The sequence below is a fragment of the Saccopteryx bilineata genome, chromosome 4 (genome assembly GCF_036850765.1).
Source record: "Saccopteryx bilineata isolate mSacBil1 chromosome 4, mSacBil1_pri_phased_curated, whole genome shotgun sequence".
NCBI classification, from domain to species: domain Eukaryota; kingdom Metazoa; phylum Chordata; class Mammalia; order Chiroptera; family Emballonuridae; genus Saccopteryx; species Saccopteryx bilineata.
Genome location: NC_089493.1, coordinates 11,272,419 through 11,286,451, shown reverse-complemented (window position 1 = coordinate 11,286,451; position 14,033 = coordinate 11,272,419). Strand labels below are relative to the sequence as shown.

The 14,033-nt window shown below is 47.1% G+C and overlaps 2 protein-coding genes across 3 annotated transcripts; one reads left to right on the top strand and one right to left on the bottom strand.

The window, feature by feature from the left end:
* Window positions 1-7,451: 7,451 nt before the first annotated feature.
* MOAP1 (modulator of apoptosis 1) lies at window positions 7,452-11,576 on the bottom strand. Its single transcript, XM_066276966.1, is given in 8 exon segments — window positions 7,452-9,572; window positions 9,574-9,837; window positions 9,888-9,940; window positions 10,429-10,489; window positions 10,492-10,582; window positions 10,584-10,819; window positions 10,821-10,912; window positions 10,915-11,576. Coding segments are annotated over 8 exon segments (1,062 nt in total). The 5' UTR covers window positions 10,976-11,576; the 3' UTR covers window positions 7,452-9,368.
* A 45-nt stretch (window positions 11,577-11,621) lies between these two features.
* On the top strand, window positions 11,622-13,091 carry LYSET (lysosomal enzyme trafficking factor). 2 transcript variants are annotated; one of them, XM_066275053.1, is made up of 2 exons: window positions 11,622-11,702; window positions 12,561-13,091. In XM_066275053.1, exon 2 carries the CDS (start codon window positions 12,577-12,579, stop codon window positions 12,970-12,972), a length of 396 nt encoding a protein of 131 aa, XP_066131150.1. In that variant the 5' UTR covers window positions 11,622-11,702; window positions 12,561-12,576; the 3' UTR covers window positions 12,973-13,091. The 2 variants fall into 2 exon arrangements, with proteins under 2 accessions (XP_066131150.1, XP_066131149.1); XM_066275052.1 differs by lacking the exon at window positions 11,622-11,702 and adding an exon at window positions 11,709-12,137.
* Window positions 13,092-14,033: the final 942 nt, after the last annotated feature.

The following is a 14,033-nucleotide window of genomic DNA, read 5'->3' as shown; positions in this document are numbered from 1 at the left end:
AAGCATCTGGACAGTTTCTGCCCAGAGTAGAAGGAGACTGGGGAGGTAGTTATGCCTGTACTCTAAGAAGCTGAACATACGCTGCTTGTAAAACCTACAGGGGCCTCCCCGGCAGCCTGTGGAAAGGACGAAACAGCCCTGTGTTTATTACTCTGATACATGAGTGACCAAGAATGTAATGGAGAATGTTTTTCTTTTAACCTGGATCTAATAAAGAAATTTAATTTATTTTTTAAATTGATTTTATTGGGGTGACATTGGATAACATAATTATACAGCTTTTGGGTGCCCAATTCTACGACACATCTCTGTACACTGCATGGTGTGCTCACTGCCCCAAGTCAGTCCTCACCTATCACCTCCTCCACACACACACCCCCGCAATCACCACCCTGTTTTTGGTGTCCATGAGTTAGAGGAATTTTATTACTTAAGTATCAAGTAGAATTAACAAAAGTATAGACTTGCTCTCTGTATATGTAAAAAAAAAAAAAGAAAAAAGAAACCCCCCCCAACCCCCCCCCCAAAGATAATTGCTGGCATTAACAGCCTCTCAGTGGCCCCAAAGAGTCTCACCGCCAAGAATTCACACTCTGGTGTAATCTCCTTCCCTAGGGCTGGATTTGTTGGCTTCCTTCTAATGAGGGAGTATGGCAGAAGTAATGGGACATCACTTTGAGATAAGCTTCTGTAAGGTCTGTGTCTTGGGTGTTCTCTCGCTTTCTCTCGGATTGCTTGCTTCCCTGGAAATCAGCTCCCTGTCCTGAGGCAGCCTGCAGAGAGGCCCCGTGAGGGAGCTTAGAGAAGATCCCCTAGAACAGTGGTCCCCAACCTTTTTTGGGCCATGGACCGGTTTAATGTCAGAAAATATTTTCACGAACCGGCCTTTAGGGTGGGACGGATAAATGTATCACCTGACTGAGACAAGTGTCAAGAGTGAGTCTTAGACGGATGTAACAGAGGGAATCTGGTCATTTTAAAAAAATATAACATCGTTCAGACTTAAATATAAATAAAATACAAATAATGTAAGTTATTTATTCTTTCTCTGTGGACCGGTACCGGTCCAAGGCCCGGGGGTTGGGGACCACTGCCCTAGATTACCACCAATAACTCTGTTTAGCCAATAACTCAGATTGGCCAATAACTCTGTTGCAGTCTGTCAGAGATTTTTATTTATTTATTCATTTTATTAGAGAATTGGGGAGGGGAGAAAAGAGATAGAACAGGGGGAGGAGCAGGAAGCATCAACTCCCATATATGCCTTGACCAGGCAAGCCCGAGATTTCGAACCAGCGACCTCAGTGTTCCAGGTTGATGCTTTATCCACTGCGCCTCCACAGGTCAGGCAGCCAGTTAAGTTGCTCCCAGATCCTCGATCCTCAGAAACTGCGGGATAACGACTCTGTTTTCAGCCATTCCGTTTGGGATACTTTGCTATGCAGCAATGGAGAACAAACACAACAGCTGTTCGTGGAGCACTTAGTAGGTGTCAGGCTCAGTTCTCCGCAGTGCAGTTTACACTATTCATTCATTCGGCCTTCACAGTGACCCTACCAGGAAGTGCCATTGTTATCCCTGTTTTCAGTTGAAGGAACTGAAGCCCAGGGGGGTGAATAAACTTGTGGGAAGACCCAGAGTTAGACGATGGTGAGGCTGGAATAGGAATCGAGGCATTCTGGCAGCCAAGCCACTCACAAAAATAAAGATGAAAAAAACATCGCTGCTCATATTTCACTGGGTAGAATGGCAGTATTTGCCCATGCCTCAAGCAAACAATCTGGCAAAGGATACAGAATCATCTTAAACTAATCAAGATTTACCACCCTACTTCCAGTAGGGGTTGAGGAAAGGCTGGGTATCCCCTGAAATCCACGGCGCTGTGCAGTGGGTGAACCAATTTGGCTTTATTATTATTATTATTATTTTTTTACAGAGACAGAGAGTGAGTCAGAGAGAGGGATAGACAGGGATAGAGAGAGATGAGAAGTATCAATCACTAGTTTTTCATTGCGCGTTGCAACACCTTAGTTGTTCATTGATTGCTTTCTCATATGTGCCTTGACCGTGGGCCTTCAGCAGACCGAGCAGCCCCTTGTTGGAACCAGCGACCTTGGGTTCAAGCTGGTGGGCTCTTGCTCAAACTAGATGAGCCCGTGCTCAAGCTGGCGACCTCGGGGTCTCGAACCTGGGTCTTCTGCATCCCAGTCCGACGCTCTATCCACTGCGCCACCGCCTGGTTAGGCCAATTTGACTTTAGATACAAGGGAGGGAGAGGGCGGTGGTTGCTGGGTGGGGGCTAACAGTGTGGTCTCTATGGCAGCATCATCTGGGCTGCATTCTTTATTTCTGGAGGGAGACCACAGGGAGCGGCCATAGATAGGATTTCAGGTTATATGGTCAGAAAGCGGCTCACCAGTGAGTGTATTCATGCACTCAGACCCACTCCTGAAGTGGTCTGGTTCAGAGCCAAGATGCCCTTGGAGGCCATCTGGCACAGTGGCTAAGTACTGGCTCTGGGACCAAGACAGCTCTTCATCGCTTCTAGCCGTGTGACTCTGGACAAACCACTTTACCTGTCCAAAGTTCTGTTTCCTTACTCGAAATTAGGAATAGTGATATGCCCACAAGGGCTGTAGTTAAATTATGAGGTAATATATGTAAAGCATTTAGCAACGTGCCTGGTGAAAAGAAAAAGCTTAACAGATGATAGCCATGATTATTATATACCGTATTTCCCCACGTGTAAGATGCACCCTTTTTCAAAAAATTTGGGGTCTAAAAACTGGGTGTGTTATAGATACTTTAAACTTGCATTTCCTGTTTTTTCGCTTGGATGAGGAGTTGTATGAATTCTATGATGAATAAAACTTGAGTTCAATAAATTTATGTAATACTTTTTTTTTTTCAAATTTCGGCCCCCGAATTAAGGTGCGTCTTAGACATGAGGAAATACGGTATATAATAAGGCATATCAGAGCACTACTAATTAGTTAAGAAATATTTGTTACCTTTATTTTATTGTGGTTGTATAGTTTTTATTTCATAATCATAAACTTAGCTCTGCAATCCAGCTAGACATGGAAGGGGTTGGGAAAACATGGAACCCAGAGAACAGTGGTGAGAGCGCGGAGATGATGGAACATTGCAAGCAGATGTGGGTGAAGAGGTACTCTCCGGAACTGCAGAAGGAATGGTCTGGTGGTTGAGATAACACACGAGTGAAATTACTAGAGCTGCCCACACTCAGCAATGGTGGTCTTGCCATTCTTGCACTTGGAGTGCCCATGGCTGTCACAAAACCCATGCCGTCTTTCACCACAGGCTTGCCGTTCAACCGCTCCGTCTTGGCAGTGCCGGGGAAAACCCGGGAGCCGTTTGTGTGGGGCCCAGCATGTGTTTGCCATGGACAAGATGCCAGGATCCATATGCTTCAGGATAGAATTCTCATCAAATTTCTTCCCATCGGTGGCCTTGCCGCCTGTGTCATTGGGCGTGTGAAAGTCACTGCCCTGGCACATAAATCCCCAAATAATTCTGTGGAAGCAAGAAACTCTATAACCAAGTCCTTTCTCCCAGTGCTCGGAGCGCAGTTTTCCGCTGTCTTTGGAACCTTGTCTGCAAACAGCTTAAAGGTGATGTGGCCCAAGGGCTCGCTGTCAACCAGAAATGGCAAAATACACGGCACCTCTTACCATGGCTGGGCGCAGGTGACTCCGGGGTGACAGGCATCTGCAAGGCCTTATTTTCTTTCAGATATAGAACATCATGTTGGGCTTATATGGAGATATAATACACCTTGATATCAAGGAGAACAGAATCTAGTTAGGGAGTTAGATAAATAGATACCAAAAGATATCCTTATTATCATATATTGGAATACATCTTAAGTGACAAATATTAGGCATGTTAAGAACTTAGTTTTTAAACTTAAGGTATTCAAATATAGACAAAAAAAAAATTTTTTTTTTCCGAAGCTGGAAATGAGGAGGCAGTCAGACAGACTCCCGCATGCGCCCAACCGGGATCCACCCAGCGTGCCCACTAAGGGGCAATGCTAGGCTGCGGGAGGGGAAGAGAGATACAGAGAGGAAGGGGGGGGGGAGGGGTGGAGAAGCAGATGGTCGCTTCTCCTGTGTGCCCTGGCCGGGAATCGAACCCGGGACTCCTGCAAGCCAGGCCGATGCTCTACCACTGAGCCAACAGTCCAAGGCTATAGACAAATTTCTTAAAAAGATTTTATTGATTTTAGAGAGAAGAGAGAGAAAAAGAGAAGGGGAGGAGCAGGAAGCATCAACTCTTGTGTGTGCCTTGACGCTTTATCCACTGTGCCATCACAGGTCAGGCAAAGACAGGTCTTTTGAGTCACACACTTTTAAAGCTAAAAGGAACCGCACATTTTGTAGGTAAGTAAACTGAAGTCCAAGAGGGGTAAGTGCCTCTACTTCCCGGTCACCGAGCAAGCCAGAGGCAGGCTCAGATTTGGGCTCAAGTTTGGCTCTGCCACTAAATAGCTGTGTGTCCTTTAAGCCAGCCACTCACTCACCTTCTCTGAGCCTCTCTTGACTCCTCTGCAATATTCTATTCTTTTAGACCACAGCCTTCTGACTCCCTACGTACCTCCCAGCGTGGTGACTAAGCAACCCTACTCTAGGCTAAATTAAACTATTAATTTAATAAATTAGTCCAGTTTAGATGGTAATCCATGTGTACATAAGAAAACGAACACCTCTGGAAGCAGTGAGGCTTGCCGACAGCAGAGGCAGGAGAGTGTGAGAGAAACCCATGACCGCTGGAGTACTTCGACCTCAGCATCACCCTCTCTGAGGTAACAGACTCTCAGGACTTGATCTCGAAAACCATCTAGTTTCCAGTGCTATGAAATGCCCTGGCTGGGAGTGAAGCAGAACCGCTAAGAATGTTTTCCCTTGTATAGACAGATTGGTCTGTTTGCTAAGTCCAGGCCTCGCTGACAAACTAATTAGAAGATTCTAGAAGTGCCACAGACCTAGAGAGGAAGTCACTGTCCTACAGTGAAAGGGTACTTAAGTTTTTTCCCTCATAAAAGCCTGAGAAAATTTCCAGTCTTTGAGGGGGCGGGGTGGCAGGCATGATGCCACTTATGTAAGAAATAATCTTATTCCCCTGCTTTGACCTGGCTGAGGCCTAACCTGAGTGCTTGTCGCCACCTAGTGGTGTTTAGATGAATAATCATTTTTAGGAAAGGGGTGGTCCTTCAGTTACTTCCATTGATTTCACTGACTGGCATCCCAGGTCCTTTGTTGCTGGTTGAGTATCCATGTATGTATTCCAATAAATATGTTATTTAATAATAGTTTTACACTTACAGAAAATTTACAAAGATAGTAGAGTTGTCGTATACTTGAGTTGCTATATTACTATCAACTCAAGACTATCTTCAGATCCCACTGCTCCACTGATGTCCTTTACTTGTCCCACAATTTCTTCCAGAATACCACATTACATATAATCACCTTCTCTCCTTACTCTCGTCTGGTCTGTAATAGTTTCTCAGTCTTTTCTTGTTTCTTCGTGATCTTGGCCGGTTTAAGGAGTGTTGGTCAGGTATTTAGTAGAATGATCCTCATTTGGGTTTGTCGGGAGTTTTTCTCATGATTAGACTGGGTCATGGGTTTTGAGGAAGAATACCAGAGCTGAAGTGCCCGTGTCATCACATCGTGTCAGGGAGACACACAGTCCACGTGACGGATGACCAAATATTAGCCTTGGTCACCCAGCCACACCGGCCCTTGCCAGGTTTCTCCACTGAAAAGTTATTGTTTTTCCTTTCTATACTCTATTCCTATTTCAGCCCACACTAACTCAGGAAGGGAATAAACTCCATAAACAATTTGAAATCCTTCTGTAAGGAAAATTTGACCCTTCTCTCACATTTATTTCTTCATTCATTTGTATCAGCATGAACTTGTATACATTTATTTTATACTTTGGGTTGTAATCCGATTTTGAATTATACTCCAGTTGTGTTGTTCCAACTGTAGCTTTCGCCAGTGGGAGCTCTTTCAGGCTGGTTCCTGTGGGCTTTTAAAATGCCAGCTTCCCCCAGGCACTGAAGAGGGCCCCATGGCCTCCGCCTCAGGGGCTAAGAGCTCCGTTGCTGAGCAATGGAGCAACATCCCAGGTGGCCAGAGCATCCCCCACTAGTGGGCTTGCTGGGGTGGATCCTGGTTGGGGCACATTCCAGAGTCTGTCTCTCTGCCTCCCCTCTGCTTACTGAATAAAAAAAATAAAATAAAATGCCCTCTTCCTTTTGCTTTTGAGCACTTCCTTTGTGTATTTATTTTTGTTTAAAAAACACATTTAGGAAACAAAAGAAAAAAAAATCTGCCTAACCAGGCAGCAGTGCAGTGGATAGAGTGTCAGACTGGAACTCAGAGGACCCAGGTTCAAAACCCTGAAGTCGTCGGCTTGAGCATGGGCTCATCTGGTTTGAGCAAGGCTCACCAGCTTGGACCCAAGGTCGCTGGCTCGAGCAAGGTGCACTCTTTCTGCTGTAGTCCCCGGTCAAGGCACATAGGAGAAAGCAATCAGTGAACAACTAAGGTGCTACAACGAAGAATTGATGCTTCTCATCTCTCTCCCTTCCTGTCTGTCTGTCCCTATCTGTCCCTCTCTCTGTCACACACACACAAAAAAGAACCTAAATCATCCTCATAATTTCATCATCCCAACACAACTAGTTATAGTAGTTTGGAGTTTTGTCGTTCATGTTAAAAGATAGCAATTATTATTATTATTATTATTTTTTTTTTTTAGAGCGGAGAGAGAGAGAGAGGCAGAGAGGGAGAGAGAGGAGAGAGAGAAGGGGGGAGGAGCTGGAAGCATCAACTCCCATATGTGCCTTGACCAGGCAAGCCCAGGGTTTCGAACCGACGACCTCAGTATTTCCAGGTCGACGCTTTATCCACTGCGCCACCACAGGTCAGGCAAAAGATAGCTATTTTTAAAAAAGATTTTATTTACTGATTTTACAGGGGCAGTGGGAACATGAAGTAGCTGTTCATTGGTTGCTTGTCATATGTGTATTGACTGGAGCAAGCCCAGGGTTTCGACCCAGCAGCCTCAGCGTTCCAGGTCATGCTCTATCCACTGTGCCACCACAGGCCAGGTGAAACATAGCTTTTAAAGAACAGATATTTATTATTTACTTCACTTCACAAACATAACTGCCACTTTTTAAAAAATTGAATTTATTGGGATGATACTGGGTAACATAATTATACAGGTTTCAGGCGCGCAATTCTATAATACATCTCAGTACAGCACACCACACCGTGTGTTCACACCTCCCCCAAGTCAAGTCTTGGTCCATCTCCACTGATTCCTCCCCTCCCCTCCCCCCACCTCTCCCCACCCCCTGGCAACCACCACACTGGTGTCTGTGTCCATGAGTTGTTGCTGTTGTTGTTATTCTTTTTTGCTCAACCCCTCCACTCCCCTCACTCAGCGCACACCCCACTTTATCCACTGCACCACACAGGACAGGCACATACTGCCATTTTTGACAATGACATAGTGTATACCAGAGGCGAGTCAGAATATCCTAAGAAAAGCTCTCAGGGCCCTGGCCAACGGCTCAGTATATAGGCATCGGCCTGGCATATCGATGTCCTGGGTTTGATTCCCAGTCAGGGCACACAGGAGAACTGACCATCTGCTTCTCTTCCTCTCCCCTTCTCTCCCTCTTCCCCTCCCACAGCCAGTGGCTTGATTGGTTCAAGCGTGGCCCCAGGCACAGAGGATAACTCAGTTGGTCCAAGCCTATCAGCCTCAGGCTCCAAAAATAGCTTGGTACTTGAGCTTTGGCCTAGTGGGGATTGCCGGGTGAATCCTGGTCTGCCTCACTATCTCCCCTCTTCTCACCTAAGGGGGAAAATAGGCTCTCAGAAACCAGACTGTATGCCCTTACCCTTGGGTCTGAAGCTTTCTGAGCCTCAAGCCTTTCATCTGTAAGGGGCAAAGATTGGTGTTTCCTACAGGTTTCTAAGAATTTAACACGTCAGCATAGAATAGATTAAGAGCAAGGGCTCGCCCTGGCCGGTTGGCTCAGTGGTAGAGCGTCGGCCTGGCGTGCAAGGGGTCCCGGGTTCGATTCCCGGCCAGAGCACACAGGGGAAGCACCCATCTGCTTCTCCACCCCTCCCCCTATCCTTCCTCTCTGTCTCTCTCTTCCTCTCCCTCAGCCAAGGCTCCATTGGAGCAAAGATGGCCCGTGTGCTGGGGATGGCTCCTTGGCCTCTGCCCCAGGCGCTAGAGTGGCTCTGGTCGCGACAGAGCGACGTCCCCTGGTGGGCGTGCTGGGTGGATCCCGGTTGGGCGCATGCGGGAGTCTCTCCCCGTTTCAAGCTTCGGAAAAATACACACACACACACACACACACACAAAGAGCAAGGGCTCTGGAAAGAGATGGTCTGAGTGTAAATCCTGGCCCTGCAGGAGTCCTTCAGAATTATGCACTGATGCGTCAATGTGCTCACCCACTATGTGCAGTAATTTGTGTACTGTCTGATTTCATTCCATGTGCTTCAATAGCTCCCTCCAGAAATCTCACTTAGGGACTACCACTGGGTAAATTCAGTGCTTTTCAGAATCATGCTTTTGGAACCCATTATTCAAGTGAAATCTCTTTTGGAAACTTGATAGAAACCAAACAGATAAAAGGGGCCATTTTATCAGCATTCCTTTGTTTTATAAGCTCATACCTAAATTCTAGAACACCTATTAAAATGATATTCGATGTTTAGCTGACGAACTCAATGTTTTGCTGAAGCACATCAGGAATCCGGGGTTAGAGATGACAGCTGCGAAGTCAACCTCAGCATTTAGCTCTGCCTCTTGTGTTGATTGCACAGAATCAAAGTTCTGGTTCACATGGACAAGATCTTAAGCACTGCTCACAATCTACATGATAAATGAAGGGCAATACACACTAAAAACTATGATACGTGCTCACATTTGACACGCTACCCTTTGCACCTGTTACCACAGACACAAGATCAGGTCAGCACAGGTGGCACCAGACGCTTGCCTTCCTCAGAGTACTACACATACGCAGTGTAGGCTTTTGTACATTTTGTATGATAAAAAATTCACAGGAGTGAATTTATAAATACCAGTGCAGAACTGCAGCGTTCCTAGTCCATGACACATTTAGGAGATATTAAATAGGCTCAGAAATGACCATGAATTTGTACTGAGAACTGTACAAAAATGAGTTGGTTGGCATCACAACGTAGGGCTTGGTTAATGTCTATCACTGGAGTATATGAATTGTTCCACCTCCGTGGTCTGCTCACTGTCACGGTCTTTTTCTGGTTTCCTAAGATTCAGGTGAAAAGGCCCTCTAATCCTGCCTGAAGAAGGGCCTCCTCCTCCTCCTCCTCAGCTGCCTCTCCATTCCTTATCAGTGTCAGTAATTCCAATAAGCCAGGGGCTGACCCATCCTCCTTCAGAGCAATCGGCCTGCGCAGTGTTCTGTGGGCCGCTCCAGCAATGATTTGGTCTCGGTGGGCCTGATCCACAATCTCTTCCTTTCTCAACTGCTCCTTTCTCCACCAGTTTCTGTAGTAAAGGCTCCAGCCTCAGTATGTAAGCCGACAATTTTTCTTCATCCTTCTGGTAAGTGGTCAGATATTTGACCTGCAACTCCCTAGGATTGTCAATAACCACCAAAACCAGCTCAAGAGCCTGCAGACATTCAGGGACTGTGATGAAAGGACTGTTTATCTTGAGGATCCGAATCACATCATATGCAGGGCTTCTAAGGCTCTCTAGCAATCGCCTTCTTTTCTCGGCCTCTGACAAGTGCCATGTGTTCATCCTAGCAATCGCCTTCTTTTCTCGGCCTCTGACAAGTGCCATGTGTTCATCATTTGCGTAGTATGAAACAGCCAGTGCCGCGAACCAGCATGGATAATAATTCCAGGTCCTGAGTGGGAACGGCACGGAATTAAGAAAATAGACTTAAAAGAGTAAAAGGATTGGATGGAGAGGCCTCTGTAAGCTGATGGCAAGAACAGAGAGCACTCGCCATCCCTAACCCTGCAGAGACAGTCATTAGCAAATCAGTGATATCTCTGATCACATTTCCAAGGCAACCCAAGAATTCTACCAAGTGCAGAAAACCCCCACCATACATAATAATATCTTAACTTCACAAAACAAAGGATTGCCTCCAGTCTTTCTGAGGGACATGGGGATAGGACCAGTATAAACAATCCAGCTAATATGGAGGTGTGGAAAAAAACAGCCGTTAGCAACTTCACTAAGCAAGTGAGGTGGAGGGTTGGACAGACTGTCAGTTTACTGCCAGTTCCCCACACCTGTCCCCCTAAAATCTAAACTGCAAAGACCCTGTTGGCTTTCAATCCCCAACAAGCCAGGATTCAAATTCTTCTTCTTCAGGTTTTGGAGGATCACTGCCTGAGAATACTCTGTTTTTCGTATTTCAGGTACTGCATGCAGGGCAGGCTGAAGAGCCTCATCTAATGCCTGTGCTAACATGGGGGCCCGTATTTCTGGGATCATGTTCTGGTCTGGGTAAAGGGTTCTTTTCATACCCAAAAGTTCTGATCAGCTCAACCAATGTCACACCCTCTCCTTCTAAGAATTCAGTTAACCTGCTTAAAAATTCACTATCTGGGTCTGGGGGCTTACAGATCACTCTCCAGGCACCCCCTTTCCCAGGTATCTCCTTGGGGACCAGAGCAACACCAGAATCCTGGGTAAGTCCTATTGAGGCTCCATCCCTGTTGTGGTCCCTCCGGAACATCCTCCCCCAGCAGTGTGTGCTCGCCCAAGGGAGCTAGAGCAGCCCACAGGGCCTCCTCGATTTCTGCCACATTACAGGTCTGGGGGATGCCGGCCATCGCAGCGCTTTCCGAGGGTTCATATGCATCCCCCTACACCAGTCTTCCAAGAGCCTCAGCGTCATGGTGGCCAAAACAATGTATTTAATTAAATTCCAATTTGTTGGGGGCGCGGATGTCACCGCAATTCACAATAATTCTCCGAAGAACCCCATATAAGTCCGGTGAACGTCCCCAGCTCCAGGTCCTGTGAGGACAAGGCAGTCATGTCCGCTCAAGGTGTCAAGGACCCCAGGGCCCCGGAAGCCGGGCGCGGTGCGACGCCAGGCGTCCCCGCTGCGGCGAGCTGCCGTCTTACCCCCTCCTCCGCCTCGGGCGCCCCGCCGTTATCTAGCTGGCCATGCCTGCGGCCACCGCCAGCAACCCAGGCACCAGAAGGCCCGGCCCGAGGAGCGGAAGGGCGGCCTCCGCTCCGCTCCGATGGGCACAGCAGAGGACCACCGGGGGCTGTGCAGAGCGCCACGCGGGCAAGGAACGGCTGCCTCGTCGCTGCGGTTCTCTGCGCGGCCAGGGGCGATGGAGTGATCAGAGTCGCGGGCGAGGGCCGGGGGCAAGGCCGACTAGCGCGCGGCAACTGGGGTCCCACCCCCGGCGTCGCCGCAGGTTCAGCCCGCGTCCCACCTCCAGCGATTTGGGGCGTGCCCGAGGAGGCGGGGCCGCGGCCTGCAGCACCCTGACGTCACGAGGGGCGAGCCCTTCGGGGCGGGGCGCGCGCGCTTCCGGGCCGAGCCGGAAGCCCCGACAGTGGCAGCATCCGGGACGGTGCGCGGGCGGGCCAATCCGGAGAGGAAGGTGAGATCCCGGGCCTCCCCAGCTCTGCAGGCTCGGCCGGTGGCCGCTGCCCGGCCCCGGGCTCCCGGCGCTGCCAGGCGGAGAGACCCGGGCCTGGCGCCGCCCGCACAGCCCTGGTCGCGGCCCGTGGGCGCTGCAGCGTGACAGGGGGCGGGGTTGGCTGGGGAGTCTCCGGGCCGGGCCGAGTGACACAGTCTGGGGGCTCCCGGAGCAGTGACGGGGGGCCCGGCCGCCGCGTGACCCTCCGCAGTCACGCCGTGCTTAATCACAATTAGCTTGTGCTCCAGGCCGGTCGCGTTCACCGTTCTCCCAGCCGGTGACCCCGGGGATTTCTTTTATGGTAGCTGTCTGTGACATGCCAAAGCTACCCGATTATACAGAACCGAGTGACTCTTTAACGCTTGCCGTGGGAACAGGAAGATTCTCGGGACCACTGTAAGTGTTTAAGAGTTACTGTCTTGACTTAGGGGCCCCGTCTGAAGCAATCCTATTAAGTCAGAAAGTCTTTGAACTGTAAAAGTGTGAAATGTTCCTACGGAAACCACTTTAATTCCAGTGTCTTAATGGAAGGTGTAGTGGACCTATTTAAGCCAGATATAAGTGACTTATTCTGTGGGATTCACACAAAAGCAGACTCGGTATATACCGAAACTTTTTGTACTTCCTTATAACTGTTACCATAAAACAACCTGTAAGTTGTTTACGTGCCTTAAGAAATGTAATTTCATTTATTTGAAACCGTAGAAGTGGTAGTGGGGTATTTTAGAACTCACTGGAAATAAAGCAAGTATATTTGGAATAGTCGCTGTGACAGCATTACGAGACCCTAACTGTATTTTCTTTCTTTTAAATTGGAAGGCACAGAGCATGGAGAATGATGAATTTCCGTCAGCGGATGGGATGGATTGGAGTGGGATTGTATCTGTTAGCAAGTGCAGCAGCGTTCTACTATGTGTTTGAAATCAATGAGACTTACAATAGACTGGCCTTGGAACACATTCAACAGCACCCAGAGGAGCCCCATGAAGGAACCACATGGACACACTCCTTGAAAGCTCGGTTACTCTCCCTGCCGTTTTGGTTTTGGACAATTATTTTTCTGATACCTTACTTGCAGATGTTTTTGTTCCTATATTCTTGTACAAGAGCTGACCCCAAAACAGTGGGCTACTGTATCATCCCCATATGCTTGGCAGTTATTTGCAATCGCCATCAGGCATTTGTCAAGGCTTCTAATCAGATCAGCAGACTACAACTGATAGACACATGACATCAGTCACCATTTTCCCTTTATGATTACAAAATTGTCAGTACCATATGGAACCTGATCACAAGACTGCAGTTTTTTTCACAGCTTTCAGGAAGTTGTGGTGGGGCTGAGGCTTTTTTTTTTTTTTTTTAATGTGACTAGGGGGCTATCTTTATCTGAATAATGATGAATTTTATAAAGGCTGAGATACAGTACTACAAAATCATGTGGATGACTTCAGATTTTGGAAGTAAAATCTTGTCTGTTATTTGCAATCTTTAGAAACTTGAATAAGTTCCTAAACTCATATTTTTATTCTACTGTGCAACATAGTGATGGTTCAGAAATTTTTCCTTTGGGGAAAAAATGAATATGAACATTTCCATTGTGTTTAATATGTAAAAAGGTCCAAACATGGTCATAAAATTTAAATTTTATACAATTACATGGCTTGCTTTAAACTTCTTCAAACTAAAACACCAATTCATCCTTCTGTGAGTAAGCTAACTATTTATGCTCTGTTGCTATCAGCTTGTGAGAAATGGGTATAAAATTATTGAAGTGACGGCTGTCTTGATACACAGAATGTGTTCCTCCTTTTGGTAATGCTACTGGCATTGTTAATTAGCAAGCATCAGTAAGGCTACTGATTTAAAAAAGAAAAACTTGTAAAAAGACTAAACGTTTGAATGTTGAGAAATCTTACGCATAGAAGATAGAAACAAGGTGTTCAGTGAAAACACTTGGCCCAGCGCCCTGATAGCGCTCTAACAGGTACTGTCAAGTCAGCACCCTGATATTCTTGCCTAGCCTGAGGGCTGGTCTTCAGGTGATAGGGTAGTTGCATGAAGGTGTGGTCCTTGTGCTTCCTGTGCATTTGTGCTTGACTACCTCATGTCTGGTACCAGTACAAGTAACAGAAAAATGGAAATACTAGATTTTAGGATTTTTTTTTCTTTATTCCTGAGTGAGACTGAGATATATTTTTATAGTTACATGATTAATACCAGGGAACTATTTCACACTAATAGACTTTAATAATCAACATTTTTTGGTACTTGCTCTGTTCTAAGAACTTTACA

Bases quoted from the DNA above. Each gene is read 5' to 3' on its own strand.
- LYSET (XM_066275052.1), top strand. From the start codon at position 12,040: ATGGTAGCTGTCTGTGACATGCCAAAGCTACCCGATTATACAGAACCG. The intron at 12,138-12,560 runs GTAAGTGTTTAA...TTAAATTGGAAG, and splicing joins GGAAGATTCTCGGGACCACT to GCACAGAGCATGGAGAATGA.